Source organism: Arctopsyche grandis, chromosome 3, assembly GCF_051622035.1.
Source record: "Arctopsyche grandis isolate Sample6627 chromosome 3, ASM5162203v2, whole genome shotgun sequence".
Classification (NCBI taxonomy): domain Eukaryota; kingdom Metazoa; phylum Arthropoda; class Insecta; order Trichoptera; family Hydropsychidae; genus Arctopsyche; species Arctopsyche grandis.
This window is the reverse complement of record NC_135357.1, coordinates 19,238,294-19,259,023: the sequence shown is the minus strand read 5'-3', so window position 1 is coordinate 19,259,023 and position 20,730 is coordinate 19,238,294. Positions and strand designations below refer to the sequence as shown.

Sequence of the window (20,730 nt, the reverse complement as noted above, 5' to 3'; positions counted from 1 at the left end):
TTATTTTAATTTTTGACATTGTCAGTTTTACTGTATGTAAGTACACTTTTTGAAACCAAATTGATAAATTATTAAGTTTGTCTGTCGTTCTCTGTTTTTAACCTCACAATCTGGTCTTTGAGGTCTATTAACTAAAATTAAAATACAATTATAAGAAATTAATAAAAATTGACATATGTATGTATGTACATATGTTAGATGTACAATATATAAAAATTGAAAGTACCTTTCTAATTTTACAACCAATAATTTTTTTTTCCGTTCTTGGTGTCCAATCATAATTCTCAGATAAAACAGTTCGCATGCTTTCTGATACTTCAGCGATTTTCGAATGAAAAATCATCTTTTCTCGTGATTTTGATTTAGAATTATTTGGTTTTTTACAAATATTTTTTTTATATTTGTCGGGTAAATCCTTTTCTATGTCTTCTCTTGTTAAGATCTTTATATGATTCAAATCCATATCGTATGGTATGTTAGACAAGTTTAACGCATAATATGTGTGATGATCGATGAGTTTAGTATTTTTATAATCATTTCTCCAATTCTTGAGAGCTGCTAGAGACCTGCAACCATTTTTTTTACACTAGCTATATATATACATATGTGAGTATATTAATTACTGAGTTTTATATTATACAATTAAAAACTTACTTTCTATCTTGAATAACCTTTTCTCGTTTATTTAAAATTTCTCTTTTCTCTTCTAACCAAATGTCTCTCATTACATTTTTCTGGATCAAAATAACCTGATCTTCATTTGACTTCACCATATTGTTTTTCAAATATTTGTTAGTTTTTAAACTCTTTGATTTCAAAAATTCTGTTTTTGAATTTTTTGTTGATATGTTTTCGGTTTTTAAAACTGGTAGTTGTAAGTTTTTTACGAAAAGTTTATTTTGGGTTTGCTCTTGTTTTACTTTTTTATTTTGCTCACTTGCCAAATTATCATTCAAGCATTTTAAACCTTCTTCGAATTTTATTTGTGGTTCGTATAACTCGTCAGTATTGAAAGATTGCGTTTTCTTCTGTTCATATTGTTTCATTGATACATCAATGAATTTATAATCATCTAAAATTGTGTTGACCTCGTTTTCTTGTTCATATTGCAGTCGTAGAAATTTTAATAAAGCTGGCGTACCTAATTTAATTATACTCTCCTTGGGGTAAATTATTGAATTTCCATTCAATTGAATATATTGTAATTTTTTTACTGTACCTAATTCATATGGTAAGTAAGATATTTTATTGTTCTGTAAAAGTATTGTTTCAATATTTGCATGATTTTTTATCGATAATGGAATCTTTTCGATCAAATTATTCCTTACGTCTAACCATTTCAATAAAGGAGCTGCGATAAACAAATCTTCTGGTAATTTTTTCAATTTATTATTTTCTATATAAAGTAACTAAAAATGAGTTAAAAAAATGTTTTATACACAAATACAATAGCTAACACACAAATATATAATCTTTAAAATTACCTGCAAATTTACCATTTCTAATTTTGGTAGTGTGTTAATACCCTTGGCACATAAATCAATGATTGATTCATTATTTGTAACAGATTTTCTGTGGGTTTCCGCCATCAAAAAGATATTTTGCTTTTAGAATTAAAAATTTTCTTTTACACTAGGGAACGCATGTGTGTATAATCAATATTTCATATCTTAGCAACGATACGGCTAATGGCAATTAGTATTCGTTTTTCTAAAATTTATATAAGTACAATCAAATATTTGATTTGGTGAACGCCAAACTACTTTTATGGATGTAGTGCTGTTTAGAAAATCAATGAAATTAATTTGGCACTTTTTAAATTTAGTATAAACTGTATAGGACTGCGTTTCTTCATTTGAGGCTGCCAAAATTACGAAACTTACAAATGCTAATAATGACTATCAAATAAATATGTATAGCAAAAAAAATACTAACAGTTATAGTGTCGCACCAGTATTTAATTTGGGAGGGGAAGTTTAACAGTTCATTTTTTTGCAAACTAATTAAGTGGTTATAAAAATGTAGTTAAATTTTAAAATCCAGCCTTCTTTTCGTATTACAAAGCTTTTAAATTTCTGCAGTCATATTTTTTTGGATAAAGTTGTCAGTATATGTATTTCTATTTAATTTTTAGTTTTAGCAAATATTTTTTGTAGAATCTCAGTATCACGGATGTTCGAACCGTTATTTTTCCGTTTCAGTTCAAATCAAAAATATACATCGGTTCGGTTTCGGAAAAATTAAGGTTATTTCGGTTTTCGGTTAAACTCCCGAGTAATCAAAAAATTTAAGTTTTTTTGTGTTTTAAAAATTTATTTTCTACCATAATTTAGAACGTTTTATGGCACTTGTATGATAGCCCGGTGCCACGCTCCGAAGCCAATGATTATGCTGCACCGCATGATATATTTTAACTACATCATCATCATCATCATTTACAGCCATTCGCCATCCACTGCTGGATGAAGGCCTCTCCAACACGCTTCCACTCGTCTCTATTTTGCGCAACACTCATCCATCTCATTCCGCACATTTTCCTAATTTCGTTCACCCATCTTCCTTGCGGTCTTCCTTTTACTCTTTTGCCTTCTCTCGGGTACCATTCAAGCACTTCTTTTGTCCACCTTTCGTCCATCCTCCTAGCTACGTGACCCGCCCATTGCCATTTTAATCTCTTCACTCTATCCACTATGTCCACTACCCTTGTCATACTTCTCACCCACGTGTTCCGCTTTCTGTCTTTCCTCGTTATGCCAAGCATACAGCGTTCCATACTTCTTTGAGTGCATTGGATTTTATTTAGCATCTTGGCGTTCAGTGTCCAAGTTTCACATCCATACTTCATCACTGGCAAAACGCATTGATCAAAGATCCTTTTCTTCAGGCAGAGTGGCATTTTTGATTTAAAAACAGCATTCATCTGTCCAAATGCACTCCATCCTAATTTCATACGTCTCTTTATCTCTTCATCTTTACTACCAGACATGTCAATTATTTGACCTAAATATATGTGGCGGCTCGCTTATACGACATGGTCGAGTTTGGTTGCCTTCCTGCGAGTGGGGACCAACCCGGCTGGGTTCGGAGAGCCGCTACTCACTCTGTCTTCAGCTGTCATATAATAAACACGTGCATTAACATGCCAGTCGTCTCATTCGTTCATCCTCCATACTGGTGACCCCCGACATCGAGCCACGCAGCCTCGATCAATTTCAACATGCCGCTCATCCCTGCCTCGCCGAGCCAGGCGGGGAAGCTACCCGCTGCGCCCCCATCGCCATCAACACGCGTCGCGGCCCGCGGGTGACAATAAACGAGCAGACACGGCTACCTACCTACCTACCTACCTACCTACCGACGTCCAGCCACAACGTCGATGACAGGTGCTTTAAAAAAATGGGGGAGCGAATGAGACGACGATCTTGACAGCTGGATGTGGAGTCATGCGCGATCCACTACACATAGAACGGTCATCCAGCACCACAAGACATACACCACCTCAGCACCATCATCATCATCAAGGCCCCGTCCGTCCCCACGAGCGTCGTCACGCCGAGACGGGCGGTAGCGCTACAACACCTCCACGAGCCACAACGACTCACAGTCCAGCTAGGAGTATCATCAACCACATCGATGCCCCTGCCGCCCCCGCCGCCCCACCAACCGACATCAGCCTCGGAAGAGCGGCGCCGCCGCAGCATCGCATCGCATCGGCGCGACCATCGGACCACCCACCGTCCTGCTCGCGACGTCACCGCCCTCGAATCTACCGACCATTCAGGGCGGTACACCTATGTACACAGTGGATGACCCACGTCAACAATTTTTTTCTCCCCACGTAATAATTTTTTCTCTTTGTGTAACAATATTTTTTTTCTTTTGTAAAATTTGTTTCTTTGTAATTTTGGTATCGCTGATGCTGGGGGGGGGGAGTGATGTGGCGGCTCGCTTATACGACATGGTCGAGTTTGGTTGCCTTCCTGCGAGTGGGGACCAACCCGGCTGGGTTCGGAGAGCCGCTACTCACTCTGTCTTCAGCTGTCATATAATAAACACGTTCATTAACATGCCAGTCGTCTCATTCGTTCATCCTCCATAAATAAATAATTATTTACTACTTCTACTGGTTTATCATCTAAGGGGATGCTATCAGGCATGCAATAACTATTGAACATTAGCTTAGTCTTATCTACGTTAATTTTTAATCCTACTTTTCTACTTTCCCTGTCCAGCTGTGTTAGTCTGATAAGTAGGTCAGCTGAATCACGAGCTACTAAAACTATATCGTCTGCGAACCGAAGGTGACTCAAGAAGCGACCATTGATGCTTACTCCGGCTGTGTCCCAATCCAAGTTCCTGAAAACTCCCTCAAGCACCGCATTAAATAACTTGGGCGAGATTGTATCTCCTTGTCTTACTCCTTTTCCTATGCTAAATCTATCTGTACCTGAAAAAATTTTAACCGAAGCTGTGGCATTCTTATATATTGCAGCTAACAGTCCCACATGGGGTTCCGGCACTCCCTGTGTTTGTAGGGCATTAAGTACTGCATTATGGCTAACTGTATCGAAGGCTTTCTCATAATCGACGAAACCTAGGCACAATGGCCGTTGATATTCGTTGGCGCGCTCGATTAGTTCGCCAACTACTTGGAGGTGGTCCATTGTGCTGAAATTTGCCCTAAACCCTGCCTGCTCTATAGGTTGGTTCTCGTCGAGGATATTCTTCAGCCTTTCTGTAATAACCTTCGTGAAGAGCTTGTAGACCGCTGAAAGAAAACTAATGGGTCGGTAGTTCTTGATATCATTTTTGTCGCCTTTTTTGTGTATTAAAATGATAGTTGCGTTATTCCATCCTTCTGGTATAGCTTGGTTCTGGGTGCATTTGCTGAAAAGCCTAGCTAAGATATTAATTAGGGGGGGCCGCCACATTTTAGTAAGTCAATGGGAATATTATCTTCCCCTGGGGTTTTACCGTTCTTTGCAGTTTTTAGCGCGGCCTCTACTTCACTAGGCAATACTGCAGGAACCCTTTGGCCATGTGTCGATTCCGGAGCGGGAAATTGACCGTTGTTGTTCTCGTAAAGTTTTGCATAGAACGTATAAACTCTGTCTATGATCTCTTCGACTATTCCTTGAAAAATAAGTGTTATTTTTTCACGACAAAATTGTATTTATTCGAATGAGTAAAATGGAAAATATTTAAATTAAATAACACAAAGGAGGTAAATAATATATCCATGCACGCTCCAGTGGCTACGTTTACACTACCGATATCTACACCCGATCCACGCGATATTAAGGAATTTTTCCATATCCAGTTCCAGCATGCTTCGTTTCTCTCTTTCTCTCGGTCGGAGTAAGCAGTACATACATACATATTTACATTTCTCGAAATGCCAAATTTTTTGGTTACCGATCTGTTTGTCACGTATGCGTTCCTACACAATTTAACCGATTGCGATGAAACTTACATGAGTTATTGTATGTATGCCCGCGATGGTTTCCGTAAAAAAAATCACCCAAAAACGGGAACGGAAACCGGAAAACAGGAATGAATGACATTGCAACGCAATAATTCCAAATGTGTTCGTGTCGCCACCTGTGTTGTTAGGGTAAAATAAACAAACAATTGAATAATTTCAAATGTATTGGCCGCCTCCATTTTTCCGAAAAATTATTATTACTGTAATTTTATTTTTTATTACTGTAAGTATTAATTTGAAACTGAAATATTCACTTATCGAAACACATCGAGAAACAGGAACAGGGATTGCATGCATTGTCGTAGCATCCCAACGCATGCCGGGTTCAGCTAGTATGTGATAAAACTCAAAATTCAGTTTTCGATATTTTGACTTTTTACTCTTTGGGTTAGACCCACATATAAATGCGATATTTTGGTAAACGGACTACTAATCATATGCAAACCAGTCACAGGACAACCGGTCGCTCTAGATCGGTCACACGTGATCACCCGTGACACTAAAACTGGTCACGAGAAAACTGGTCAAACCCTAAAACTGGTCACGAGAAAACCGGTTGACCGAGTTTAGGGTGTGGCCAGTTTTCTCGTGACCAGTTTTAGGGTGTGACCAGTTTTCTCGTGACCAGTTTTAGTGTGACGGGTGATCACGTGTAACCGATCTAGAGCGACCGGTTGTCCTGTGACCGGTTCATATTTGACTAGTAATCACCGAACCGATATTTTAATATGAGTTAGATATTAAAATAAAAGCTCCAATGTATTTAGACATAAGTGCTTACACATAGCACGTGCGTCTACATCGAGTATTGCCAGTAAGCAAACGGTTATGTACGTTGATGTGTACACACTGCGTAGTAGTGTGGTGTAGGCTGTCGGACGCATTGTTGTGGGCTGTGGGGCCGCGGTCGAACATGGCGCGGTGACGTCTCGCGCTGCTCCTCACACCCTCACCTGTCACTGTCACTGTCACTGGCGTCGTCGTTGTGATACGAAAGGACAGCCATGTCTAGCGTGCGCGACAGCGACACGTCCCTATGGCTACACAACAAACTGGGTGCTGCGGGGGAGCCCTGGTCCGGCGGCTCCATCTGTCCGCAGTTGACGCAGGAAGTGCTGCGCAACGTCAGGGACTGCTTCCCGGATCTCCACACGCACGTCAAACTCAAGCTGCTGCTCTCCTTCCTACACCTACCCAGGAGAAACGTAGATGAGGTGCTTTATTCCTTCCGCGCTCCGTTATCACCGTCTCCCGCCCTCTCCCACGAGACGCCCACATAAATATTCATTCTCATGTCAACATAACCTTCTTCCCATACAAACACGCAATGTTTACGTACAAGCGTACTTTTTATATGAATGTAAACAAATACAAATACATTTCGATTTTTTTATCAAAACAAAACAATCTTAGCCTCAATCATTTGGAAATTCATTTTTTTGTTATTTTATTTAAATGAAAACAAAAAAGTATGGAGAAATCAGATTTAATTAACCATTTGTTTATATATGAAATCCAACATTCATGAAAAATTTTGCTTGTCTGTAATTCGAATTGGAAATATTCACATATACATAATTAGGTTGCACAATTTGATGTTTATTTTTTTAAATTAAATGGTTTTATTGTTTGATTTCAACAGTGGAGAAATGAATTAGAAGAAATAATGGAAGTAGCCAGTGTGGATTCAGAGCTTTGGGTTAGCATGCTGTCGGAAATATTGAAAACTTTGCCATCAACAGGTAATATTTAGTTAACCCTTTGACTGCTACAACAACGATAAATCGTTGTTTTGAAATCGGCGAAGATTGCTACGACGATCGTTGTTGTCGTCATTAATTGTCGTATTTCAATACTTTCTTTGAGCCACCAGCGCATCAGTGGCACGAAACATTTTTTTTGTATACGTATTTATATTTATTTTACAATCAAGCTTTATAAACATTTATCAATTTTTTAAATAAAAGCTCTTCAATTTCGGGTTCATCATCAAAGTAAATTTCGGGTTCCTTGTCAATGTCATATAAGGAGTTATTACTTGGGAATTGATTATTGTCGATAAATTCATTTTCAAAATCAGTAGAGCTGCTGATATGTTGAGTTCCTCGGCGAGGAGCTATTATTTCGCTTTCATCACTTTCACTGTCCGATATCATTTTGCAGAGTTAAAATAAATGGCAAAAAACAATAGAAATCCGCTTTCAATTATATAGGTCACGAGACGTCACGAATTCATGCAATCAATCGAATGCAACTGAAATGCATACAAAATGTTTATGATACATGTTGAAAAATTATTTGATTATTAGAAACTTCACATCCTTGTGTGTCTCGCTCACACGTACACAATTAAAACCAAGAAAGAAAGAGAGAAAGATCGCTACCTGTTTCGAATATATCGCATGTTGTTAGGATACATCGATGTCTAAAAATAGATTATTGAAAAAAATAAAGCGTCGGAAAATAATCGTCAAAACTTATTTAGTGTATATATGTAGGTATCTCTTTCGCACGCACGCATGTAAAAGCAAGACAGAAAGAGAGAGCACGAGTCCACAACTGCTTCTAAAAATGTATATAAAGTATTATAAAAATTACGAGCGTTCGGCGAAGTAAGTATGAAAAAATAAATATATTTATTTTTTTTCAAAATAATTACAAATGTTAGCATTTTTCGCTTGGACATTGAAAAACCTCGTAGCAGCCAAAGGGTTAAATAACAAATAGCGTGTGAAATTTTTAAAATTTTTACAATTTTTTTTATTTTCAGGATCTCTCAATACTCATCAATTGTCAGAACTTGATGAAGCAAGGCCAGTATTTGGCGATATGGTAACGGAATTGAAAAGACTTGTTAACAGACATTCTGAATTAGCTATGCTACCAATGGAATGTATTTATTTAAATAAAAATGCTCTTGTATCGGTGGTGCGCTATCTATTATCTACCATTTGAAAATATATTTTATGAACCGTAAACATTAATTATGATTATTTTTGCATTATTTTTTTTTCAGGTTGGACAGCAACCAAATCCTGTTAAACATTTCACACTGAAAAGAAAACCGAAAAGTGCAGCTCTCAGAGCAGAATTATTACAAAAATCTACTGATGCACTATCAAATATGAAAAAGCCGATTGCTTCTATGGTGCCTGTGCGTAGCAGAGGCATGCCTAGAAAAATGACAGATACAAGTAATGATTTATCCTAAATGTGTTATCAATTCTTCATCAAATTTACTGATTTTTAATGTTATTTCTACAGCCCCATTAAAAGGCTTACCGTCGAGGTTTGCAATACGAGGTAATAATTCGATCTCACAGATTATCCGAGGCATTGGAACCCGTCCAACAGGTCCTGTCATTCCTGGTCGTAAAGATGGTGGCGGTATTAAATTGCTCGACATTGCCGATCAACCAGCCACACATACCCAGAAGAAAAGACGTAGAATGCTTGGTAAATTTGTCAAAAAAAATTCGATTTATTATATTAATCTCAATAGTAGCATATTATGTTTATTCTCTTTACTATTTACTCGTGTATTGGGTTTATTTTTTTCAAGATATTGTAATATTACATCAAAATTCATTCCCATTTTTTTTATATTTCTAGAATTGGAAGAGCAACAGAAGAAAGCTGCGTTGGAGGCAGAAGCAGGAGCCGTTGCCCCTGTTGCAGCAACTCCGCCTGCAGTCTCTACACCAGCCCCAGCAGCTGCTTCGTCTGCAGCTGCAACTGGAAACCAAGCACTGCCAGAATACGCCAGAGGCCTTAATAATTACGTTATGCCTTCTACACCTTCTACCCAATCCAATAGAGAACAAGGTTTTTTAATGACCAAACTAAAATTCTCAAAACCTTTTCAAATTTTTTATCATCATGTTTACATATTTATTATATTATTTTCAGGTACACCAACCCTTACAAGTTCGACAGCCATTATTGCACCAATCAATGCCGGAGTTGTACAAACACAACCATCTACAACCCTTGTTCATACACCGAAAACTCCTCATATTATTGTACCCACTCACACCATACGAACAGCCGGACAAGAAGGCAATCCTCCAACTATTACGACCATTTCTGCCAATGCAACGTCTCTAACAGGTTCTAAACATCCTATTATTATACAACAAGGACCTGGTTCTAAACCGATAATAATTGGTCAACAACAAAAAGTTTTGATCACTGGACAACCCGGGCAGAAACCTTTAATAGTTACAGCCGGACCGGGTGGCACTATATTATCAGGACAGAATATTCTTAAAACTTCTAGTGGTATGCCAGTTATTTTAACCAATTCTGTTTTACAACATGCGACCCAAAACGCGCAAGGACAGGCAATTATACAAGGTGGAAAAACTGTTGTCCTGACTAATGTAAAACAGATGAACCCCGGTGTAGTTCAACATGGTATAACTCAACAAGGAGGAAATGTCATTATCCAAACCCAACAAGTTATTTCACCTCCTACTAATTCTCAAATACCTAGTGCCAATCCAACTCCGGGTACTACAGCAGATGGTGCTGCAGCTAGACCTCAATCTAATTTGATACCAAGACGAGGACTCTCCCTTACGGTAAATTTATTGTTGAATTACTACTTGATGTTAAGTTACAGGGATTTTATTGTATCTCATATTATTCGTTAAATTACAGAGAGACCAAATGTTGGCAGCCCAGGATATGTTCAAAAACGCAAATAGAGTTACAAGACCAGAAAAAGCTCTTATACTAGGATTTATGGCTGGATCACGGGGTAAGTTCAGATCTTAATGTTACAGACGAAAATATAGATGCAACGTAAAATAAATGATTTTATATTTTGTAATATTTCACAGATAACCCGTGTCCAAACTTAGGGAATATTGTCACGATCAAACTATCGGAAAATCAAGAAAACGTTTTGCAGCGTGATGATACTTATCTTACAATGCTTTGTGAAACACACTTCCAAATGAACTACAATAACGGTCAGTGGATGAGAATAAAGAAATATCGACCAATAGATGGAGTAACTCCGCAGCCAAACATTCCTCAGCAAGTCAGTTAAGTTTATCGTCGCAACGTGTGTGAATTCAGTGTTGACAAATTATTGTAACCAGGACTACAACTGAAAATCGTGGCAAATTCAGTGATTAAATAATGTATTAAATTACACCATTAAATCGTTAAAATATGATATCAACACACTTTCATGACTATTGAAATTGACTCGTAATTCTCGAATTTTTTCACCGTTTAATAGCAATAATGAATGTAAATATTGAAAAATATATTCTCAAGTTATAGGTAAATTCTAAAGTATCTATTAATTTTTAAATCAAAAAAAAATACATTCACTATAATTTTTATTGCTTAGGTACATTCATATGTATTTACATACATATATGTATTATAACGTTATTTTTATGTGACCGTATTGAACTTTCTGTATACAAAATCGCGATGAAGCACTTAATTTTGTATCGGGGATATTCAACCCACAATTTGTTTACTCATCTTCCAATTGTTATTTTGGAAATTCTTATTTGGAGAAATAATTTTAGAGCAAATAAAATTGTCATATACACCAGTATAAATATTAAAGCCTCCCATGATGGATTGAATAAAACGCGACGCATATAAGCTTCCTAATGAAACTCGTTTGGGATTTCACATATGTACATCTCACTAACTTTTAGTACAGCGTTGATTTTGGGGAGGCTTAATATATTCATTTGCCTAGAAGTACCCTATATGGAAATTATATTATTTATTTTATTGTATTTATATCAACTATAACGCTTGAATTTTCATTTTGATTTAATATATATGTAGTTGATAATACATATGTTTATAAACATTAATTTTAAAAATATAAGTTTGTAAAAAAATATTTTTATAACCAAGATTTTCTATTCATGAAAAATTCAGCCTTTTTGTGCTATTACATACATACATAAGGTTTTGAACAGTTGTTCCATAATTTTTTTTTCATCGAACAGAACAATATACTAAAATTTTTGATACTGATGCCTTTTTTAAGTCAATTTTTTTTTATCAGTAATATTTTATTTTATTCCTACTATATAATCAATTTTTAATCTGTGTAACTTTCATTTCTTTTAAGCTATTTACATATATTGATTTGAATATGAAATATGAATGTTACATTTCTGAAGGTTGGATTTTCTAAAACTGGCTCATTTTTTTTTTAATTGATGAACATATTTTCATACCCAATTATTTTGTTTTATATACCTTTCATTATTTTCAATTACTAGTCAAACCTCATCAAATTAAAATTAAATTTTACTACAGAATTTAATACATGTTCGTTGTTAATGATCACTTTGCGTTGAAATTCTTAACGCACCTGGTGTATCCACAATGTGTAATCGCTTAAGATTACTGAGATGACAATCCATTACTTTTGTATTTTTTTGTATATCCAGTTGATTTAAGTCACTGAAGAGATCAAATATAAAACCTTTTGATAAATATGAAAAATTGAATTGCGAAATTACCGGGAAAAAGCGATTTTTTTTTTTAAATAATTAAATATTATCTAATTTTCTTGTACATTGCAAATAGATACACCGGAAATAATAATTAATTTTGACGCAAATACAGTAATGTTAAAATTGTCAAAGATTTTCTTTACAAGAAAACATTTTTATTAATTAATAAAGAGGTTGATTTAAATAAGTAAAAAGTAATATATCATAATACGATCAGTTGTTTTGATGTTTGTTGTGTATTTTTAAAACTCTTTTTAATTAATAATATTGAAAAATAATTATTGTTACATAAATATTATACATATATTTATATATGTACTTGTATTGAGCTATTTCACTACCTGTAATGAAGTTCGAATAACGATATGTCTTTACTAATATTGAGAAAAAAGTTGTTCATATTGACTATGACTAAATCGAATTCGAAAATATTTAGAAATTAGAGAAAAATTATCACTTTGCACAACGATCCCATTTGTGAAGATAGTTACATGTCCCTTTTGTACCTGCAAGTAGCAAATATTAAGAATTCTAATGTACCAATCAAGTTATCTCACTGGCCAAAGGAAATGATGCATTCAAAAAATTAAAATGATAGTAAACCTTAGCTACTTACCGAGATTACATTCTCAGAGACTTGATCTATATTTAGACTCAATACTCTGAATTCGGATAAATATACATATAGTTCAATTCCCAAAACAATTTTCTTAAAGTTTGAAATTAATTGAAAATGTTCAAAAAAGACTATGATTAAAACAAACTGGGGATTACTATTTAATAAATAAAATATATTTCAACTTAGTTTTGGCAATGTTTTTTTATTATTATTTAATACAAATTATATCCAAAATGTAACCTCAATATACCATATTGTATATTGAAAATTGTTTTATTAAATTCAGAGCGAACCTTGAGAATTAACATCATTTTGAATATTTGGCTTGCAGAAAATTGTGCCTATGAATGATGAAAACAATTTTGTGTTTTTTTTATTGTTTACTTTCAGCGTGTTTGTATTTATAAGTGAAGCATGAAAAATATTTCTTTGAACTGTTAAATAAAGGACCTCTGCAAACCATGTTTTCAAAATTATTTGTCGTTTGTTACGTTAAGACTTGTGCGGTTGAAACTGTGTTGATATTTTTATAAAATAAAAATGTATCAAAGGCATGCATGTCAATTTTAACTATATATCGATTTGCAAAGTAAAATGTGTGTAAATTTAATTGCGTTTATTTTAATGGGTTATATATAAAGATCACTATGTAATATATGCTTAATATTCTAATCTCTTAAAAAGATATTCATTATGTTGATAAACGAATTTATGTTAAATAAAATTTTCATGTAAATAAATGTTTTATTTTGTAAGAAAATCCACATATGTACCACAATTGAATACAAAGTTTCAAATTGGAAATTGGAACATAAAATATATAAACCGTGTTCATATTCAATTTTAAGACTGCAATTACTACAATCATTTTTTTTTTATAATTTAAGAAAGAAAATTAGGATATCTCTCGATATATCCAAAAGTAAACATAATATATAGGTAGTGCTAAAAACTACAGCATTGTCATCAACACTAAATTTAAATTAACTTAAACTCATAACATACGTATAGTATATACAATAGACAATTTGATGAGAAACAAAAGTCTATGCTAAAACAATGAAAAAATATATGTATTTTTTTTTTTATTTGAAGTTAATGCTAAAACATAAGTATACATATAACCAATTTTAATAAAAGTTCTGAATGAGGTTAACAAAATGTCTTGAAGTTGCATGTCGTCAAATAAGATCTGTCAACAAGTGTAGAATTTTGATTTTGGAATAATCAATTTTGTTTGAATATTAAACATACCAATAGCTGCTGATTAAGATATACATAATTACATATAGTTGTGTTATATTTATATGTATTACAATATATTTTTTACAAACAAAAAATATGATAAACCCTGACATTTTACTGCCAACAATTCGGTAAGATCATTTACTACATAACAAACACTTTTTCAACCTCTTTCATACTGAATACTGCTTTTGTCTTCGGACATGTAATTGCCCCTTGTTCTCGCATCATTTCTTTTAAAGCCTGCAAAACAATACAAAAATCTTACATATATGTTGTCAAATTCATTTTACAATATTTCTATATCTTATTTTATTTTTTACCTTTTCTCCATAGACATGACCATTAGGCAACATCATTGGATGATTATTTTCGTTCAATGGGTCACCTGATATGCGACAAACAAGACGAGATTGACTGCAATGCGCGTGAGGCAAACACGCTGCCAATGAATTTAAGGGTTCACAGCATACGGGACAAGATGCTACACGACTTCCAACTGAATAACACTGATTATATTAAATTGAGTTAAGGCTAAATGATTGCATTTGATAATATTATAATATATTGACAAGTATAAACATATATAAAAAGGATATGGAGTTTTCAACGCCGATAGACCAGCCTGCAAAGCAACGCTGAACACGGTCTGTGAAGGAAGTTGCAACAAACGATAATTTTCTTGTCGAAATTGCTGCACTAAAGTTTGCCATCGTCCTTCGTCAAATAAGGCCTTATACGGCTGTACTTCTAAACAATTGTAATGTAAACTTAGTAACAGTTATATTCTTCCATTTGTTTATAAATGAATTTTATTCTACAATATACCTGTATCTGAAGGAAATGCTAACATTCCCATACATTGTTGAATCTCCAACAATTGTCCGTCTTCATATGCTGCAAAATATTTTTTTGCATATTTAACAGCTTCCACTCCTTTATCTTCCCGTACTAACTCTACATAATCCTAGAACAGAATTTAAAATATACACACATATTAATTTATATGAATATATGTACATATTTTATTTTATTTTTAATACACATATACCACAGTGACTTCACAGGTTACCCCAATATGACATTGTGGCCAGATATTAACGAAATCAACTTTTTACACTATCTATAATTGAAATTCATCCTCGGAATTGAAAATGGTATTTTTTATCAACTACATATACTCGGAACTAAGTCAAAGCTCAAAGCTCACTTATCACGTGCAAAACAAATACTATAGTTTTTACAGTAAAAATAAAGGATTTTCATATTTCCAAGTATATAAATGTTCATTTTTATCGCAGAATAAGAATGTAAAAAAAAGAGATAGATAAGTCGATGAGTAGATTGGGTGATTTTGGTATTTGCATTTAATATTGATCCAAATACCAAATTCTGTAATTTACCTATTCTATAACACAATGTAAATATTTATAATCCTATCATATAGAATGTTTTTTGTATAAAAAAAACCAGCCATATTTGTACACACTTCGGGAAGAGTTTATATAAGCATATGATATGTAGACCATTCATTCCAACTTATTTTCAACATACTTGAACTCTGAGTTTAAATTCCATGCTGGATTTCAATTTGCGAAGCTTAGATTTGTTGTCGGCACACCACTGCAAACAACGACCTGTGTCACGGTTGAAAAGATCTTGTTCCACCTCACGTGCCACCATAAATATATCTACAATGTAATCAAACATATAGTATGTATACAGATACTTTCAATGACAATTAAAATATTTTTTATACCTACCAACATTGGTGAGATCCCTAAGGCTGGTTTTGTCGGCAAGTTCATTAGCACATTTGTAATAGCCATGACGTAACAAATATTCTATAAGCATTCTATCGAGTCGTATTTTCCGCCATTGATTTAGAGAAGCCTAGTAATAATATACTTATATGATAAATACAATTTGTATATATTTTATAATAAATATAATAGAATAATTACTGGTAGAGTATTTGCGTCTGCTGCGGCTTCTGCGTGTTCTTTTAAATGTTCCAGTCTTCGTTTACAAACACACCCAGCTCTCAACTCTTCATGTACGGCTTCTGATGCTTTGCGTTTCATTGTTTGCAACCGTTCAACCTAATTATTAAGTATATTAATAAGTTTTAAATGCTAAATTTCCAAATATTATATTTATTATTTCGAAAATAGTCAAAAATATGTCAATGGTACTGAATTTAGACTGTAGTAAATTGAGAAGACTACAATAATAATAGCAAAGTGAATAGTAAGCAATGCTTTTCAAAGAAAAGAAAATAAGGCATAAATTTTGGATGAGGTACTTATGGGAAGAATAAGCATCTTAATACCAAAATCTTTTAGAAGAAAAAAGGTTTTAATGTGTTTCAAAAATTAATCTCATGTATGATAGATATGAAATTTGAATGCTCAACGCAAAAATGATTAATACAAATACACAATTAGTTCACATTCAAAATTTTATAAATCCTAAAAGTCTTACAAACACTCAAGAAAAACATGGATTTGGTTAAAAGAAAAGGAGAGTTACAAACAGACATTTCTTTCATTCCTATTTAGCTAAGTACATGTTGCTAGAATTTGACTAATCTTGCCGAAACGAAATGGCCAGAAAAAAATTAGCCTGTTTGTTGATTTAACTAAATTCACACCGCTAAATCCACATTAGCACAATTCCCTTGAGGTTAGAAGTACATTTTTATCAATGATACCAGTTTACTAAAACTTATAAATCTTTCCTTGTTGATTTCAAACATAGCTTCGAATGTTTGCATACCATTCAATAAAAATAGTTTCAATGACATCTTAAAGCGAATCTTTAGATATCATATGATGATAATAGAAATTTCAGTATCACCATAAGTTTTTAATGAACCACCAGACGACCACAACTAAAACAGAGCATGCAACAGGTACTGTATAAAAGCTAATGTAAAAAATCTGTCAAATACAAGAAATTTGGTCACTCCTCGGGATATTTTTAACAATTTAATTGAAGGTAGTTTTTATGGCGACAAACCGCCCAAAATTACAGTACAGTCAACACAGTCATTACTATGGTTACTTCGGTTGGTTGATTAGAGACTAAAAACGAATAAAAAAATAGACAAGGTACATTATATCAATCGAAGTATATAGCAAAGGTATACCATTCCGCCAAGCAAACGAGTGATCTCTTCAGCAGGGACATTCTCTTTATTCAGACCGCTTTCAATTTCGTTGACTACATTTTGCACCTGTCGTACTTCGCTGTCTAGCGTTTTCTGAGCCTGTCTGTATTTTTTATTGAAAATCTCATAGGGCACCTGCGATTGGAGAGAACAAAAGATTAAATGGACATTGACAGTAGGACATCGAATGACGAGTATGGAAATGTCAATGAAACGCACCTTGAGCGTGGGGTGCTCCAGCGATTTGATGTCATTCATGACAGCGCGGATAGTCAAAGAGCGCACACGGAAATTACGAAGAAGGGGGTGGAGGGCGAGGGGCGAGGGGCGAGGGGCGAAGGCTCGGCTACGGTTGCGGTTCAACTTGAACGCAAACAAAACAAACGACTCCACCAGCTGACCAGTGAATAGTGACCAGCGATCGCTGACCAACGACCAGATGTCGTCGCTACTATTCAGCTTGGTCGCCGTTCTCTTATTTACGACCACTCACTTTTCGATATTCAGTTTCTCGTTCTTTGTATTCCATGTGCCGTCTTTTACATTCAATTTAACGAGATAACAGAAGAATGTACATTTATTGGACAGTATATAGTTGTTGGTCACTTGAATTATATTGTCGACATATAAGAATCTTACATTACTGAGAGTATTGTATGCTTATCTTTTGTTCTCATGATAATATTGGTGTTGTTGTATTATTTGAGTTAATAATGTTGTTATCTTAACTTGTAAACTTGTGAATTTTCAATCAAAAACAATATTTTAGAATTGTATATTTTAAAACCATCCATATGTGTAATTTTAAAAACTTATCCGGTAAATAAGGCCAAAAAGTGCGGTAAAAATGATATAAGGATGGTAAAAAAGTTTTTAATATAATCTACTGAAAAATGTAATTTTGGATTTAGATAGTTATAGGCAGGCGCGGCTCGTGCATAGGAACTGCGGCGCTGCAGCACCCCCAGAAAAATTACAAAATTTGCATTTAAAACTTGTATTTAGATATATTTGACATACTCATTAATTAATGTGTTCATGCGTTGTTGTTAATTTTGTACTTGATTATGTACAGTGTGGTTTTTTTTATTAGAACAGTGATGTGCGGTTGTTCTTGTGCGATATTCATGAACAACCGTCTCGTTCTCCGACGAAAGGGTCCCTTGGACTGTATTCGTCGGGGGGGGTGGTGGCCTCATGTTGAGGGCTTTAAGGGTCAAATTCCGTGACCTTTAAAGCGGGCTTAGAATACTCATTAATAATGATTATGTCAAATATCTTGTAGGAATCTCGTCATCGTCATCGTCATCGAAACATTCGAGAATATTCCACAACAACAAACCACATTCCTTGCAGAACTCACACACGTAAACAACCCGTGCACTTCTTGGAATCAATCGCCAAATCCTTCGAGAATGATCCACCCTTCACACTCGAGCGGAACGAAACCCAGACGACGCACACCTGCAGCCATTATATTAAACTCAGGCGGAACGGTGCCAAATCCAACTCAAGCGGAACGGTGCCAAATCCTTCGAGAATGATCCACCCTTCACACTCGAGCGGAACGAAACCCAGACGACGCACACCTGCAGCCATTATATTAAACTCAAGCGGAACGCCCCTACCAGTCGAGCAGAACCAAAACGGTCGAAACACGCCGCCACCATTAAACTACATCGAGTGGAACGGCGCCAATCGTTCCAGAAAAGTCCACCCCATCGACAAAAGCAAATTCCTCGCTTACGCATCAACAACCACCACCATCGATCAGGTGATTCCAGAAACACTATAAAAGGAGGTACAACCCAAACAACGCCAGTCGACCCACAGCAGCAAGCGTCGACACACAGCAGCAGACCAGTCGACATCCAGCTCCTGACCTGCCACCACTACACTACGCGGACTTGGAAGATCAACCAGCCGGACGAGCCAGCAACACACTGCCGTATCCAGAGACCTTCCGAACATAGCCGAACGACGAGCCAGCAACACACTGCCGCATCCAGACACCTTCTGAACATAGCTGAATGCCGAGCCAGCGACACTCTACCATATCCAGAGACCGCTGAACGACATACTTTTGCCCACAAATATAATACCTTTGTACAACCATAGGCAAACAATAAAACTTTATAAAACAAGCACAACAGTGTTTCGTTAGGCTGGGATATGGTCAACACATCGCTACCCCGCCTACAATCTAATCACTCTTATTTAAATTATATTCACAAGTTGTAAATTTTATACAAATGTGATTTTTTGTATTTTTTCTGGGGGTGCTGCAGCGCCGCAGTTCCTATGCACGAGCCGCGCCTGGTTATATGTGGGTCTATTACCGAGAGTTGGCGCGAACAAATGCGCTTGTCGTTGAATAGGTGTATAGCATGCTGTCAATCTGCATTTAATACTTAAAAGACGCTCTGTCTCTTTCGCGCTAGGATTTATAACTATGTAACTATGATTTATAATTTTGTACTAGGATTTATAACTATGTATGTTAATAAGACGACATGTAAATTGCGATAAACAAATTGCGATATTGACTGACGTGTCTTGTTTAGAATTTTTAAAGAATATTTTGACAGTAAATAGAAAAACATAATGAATTCGGTTATACGGAAACATAGGAGCTATTTTAGCATCTTGTTAAATTCTTGGGTGTCTTTTATCTTCTTAGTGATGTTCATCTGCGATGCTCACACCAATATATTTATTTGCCATCGATTGGTTTTAATGTATTATTTTAATTCAAATAATGATTGATTATTGAATGGTCAACGATTGTGCTGATTTCCCCTAAAACGCATTGTTTGGTTTGGGGAAGTTTTTGAATTTCGAAAACCAAGTTTTCAAGAATATTATTAAATATGTACACGACATCTACTTATAAGCGCATATTTTGAAAAGTTTTATCGATTATTGTCACCGAATGCAAGCGTAATAGAATCATCGAAAGGGTTACCTTTTTAATACTCATTCCAGTTTATGAAATTATTAAATCAATAAGCGCATTATAAACTGATTATATCACATTAATAATAATATCAACGTCCCAAAATTGATAAAGTTTACTCAATCAGATTAAAATCGATCGGTTCGGTGATTATTCCGCAAAAAGCGATATCGCGCACGTCACTAAAAACTCAACCACGGAACATCTGGCACCCAAAAACTCCACCAATCACGCAAATTATTGTACTAACGAAAACTCGAGTGTCATATGTTCCGTGATCGAGATTTTACTGACGTAAGCGAGATCGCTTTTTGCGGAATAATCCGTTTACCAAACCGACCATACATAAAGTTATCGATAGGTTTTTAAAAAAAAATAATTGTGTTTCAATCACACCGATTTTTTTTTCAGATAATATTCATTAATTATGATGGCCTGGGCATCGGGGGGACAGCCATGGCTCTAGCCTGGGGGCCCGGGCTATGAGGGGGCCCATTACCGAAATATATATATTTTTAATTTGTTGCGAAATTAAGAAGTGTCTTTTGTCTTTTTACTCCGTAGTTATGTTCAAGTAGTAACTTCTCGATGAGAGAGGGGGGCAGGGGAGCTGGGGTAAAGTTCCAGGGACCGTTCTAAGAGTTTTCTTAGAGTTCTGATAGATTTTTCGCATATTAAAATATATATCTGTAAAATCTTTTTTTTTAGTTTGTTATAGGGCTAGGATTTTTTCCCCAGGGCCCGGAT

At 35.1% G+C, this 20,730-nt stretch overlaps 3 protein-coding genes across 3 annotated transcripts; 1 reads left to right on the top strand and 2 right to left on the bottom strand.

Moving 5' to 3' along the window:
- Positions 1–71: 71 nt before the first annotated feature.
- LOC143909977 (uncharacterized) lies at positions 72–1,589 on the bottom strand. Its single transcript, XM_077428300.1, has 5 exons — positions 1,485–1,589; positions 938–1,409; positions 655–823; positions 227–566; positions 72–131 (listed from the first exon to the last, which is right to left on the bottom strand). Exons 1-5 carry the CDS (start codon positions 1,587–1,589, stop codon positions 72–74), a joined length of 1,146 nt encoding a protein of 381 aa, XP_077284426.1.
- A 4,744-nt stretch (positions 1,590–6,333) lies between these two features.
- On the top strand, positions 6,334–10,813 carry Nelf-A (Negative elongation factor A). Its single transcript, XM_077427826.1, has 9 exons — positions 6,334–6,699; positions 7,128–7,227; positions 8,256–8,413; positions 8,502–8,679; positions 8,750–8,941; positions 9,098–9,310; positions 9,395–10,068; positions 10,148–10,247; positions 10,330–10,813. Exons 1-9 carry the CDS (start codon positions 6,490–6,492, stop codon positions 10,539–10,541), a joined length of 2,037 nt encoding a protein of 678 aa, XP_077283952.1. The 5' UTR covers positions 6,334–6,489; the 3' UTR covers positions 10,542–10,813.
- Positions 10,814–13,944: 3,131 nt separating this feature from the next.
- On the bottom strand, positions 13,945–17,472 carry Kaz (E3 ubiquitin-protein transferase Katazuke). Its single transcript, XM_077427482.1, has 9 exons — positions 17,247–17,472; positions 17,007–17,162; positions 15,820–15,957; positions 15,619–15,748; positions 15,410–15,546; positions 14,684–14,822; positions 14,451–14,605; positions 14,179–14,364; positions 13,945–14,098 (listed from the first exon to the last, which is right to left on the bottom strand). The coding sequence occupies exons 1-9, from the start codon at positions 17,283–17,285 to the stop codon at positions 14,000–14,002; spliced, it is 1,179 nt and encodes a 392-aa protein (XP_077283608.1). The 5' UTR covers positions 17,286–17,472; the 3' UTR covers positions 13,945–13,999.
- Positions 17,473–20,730: the final 3,258 nt, after the last annotated feature.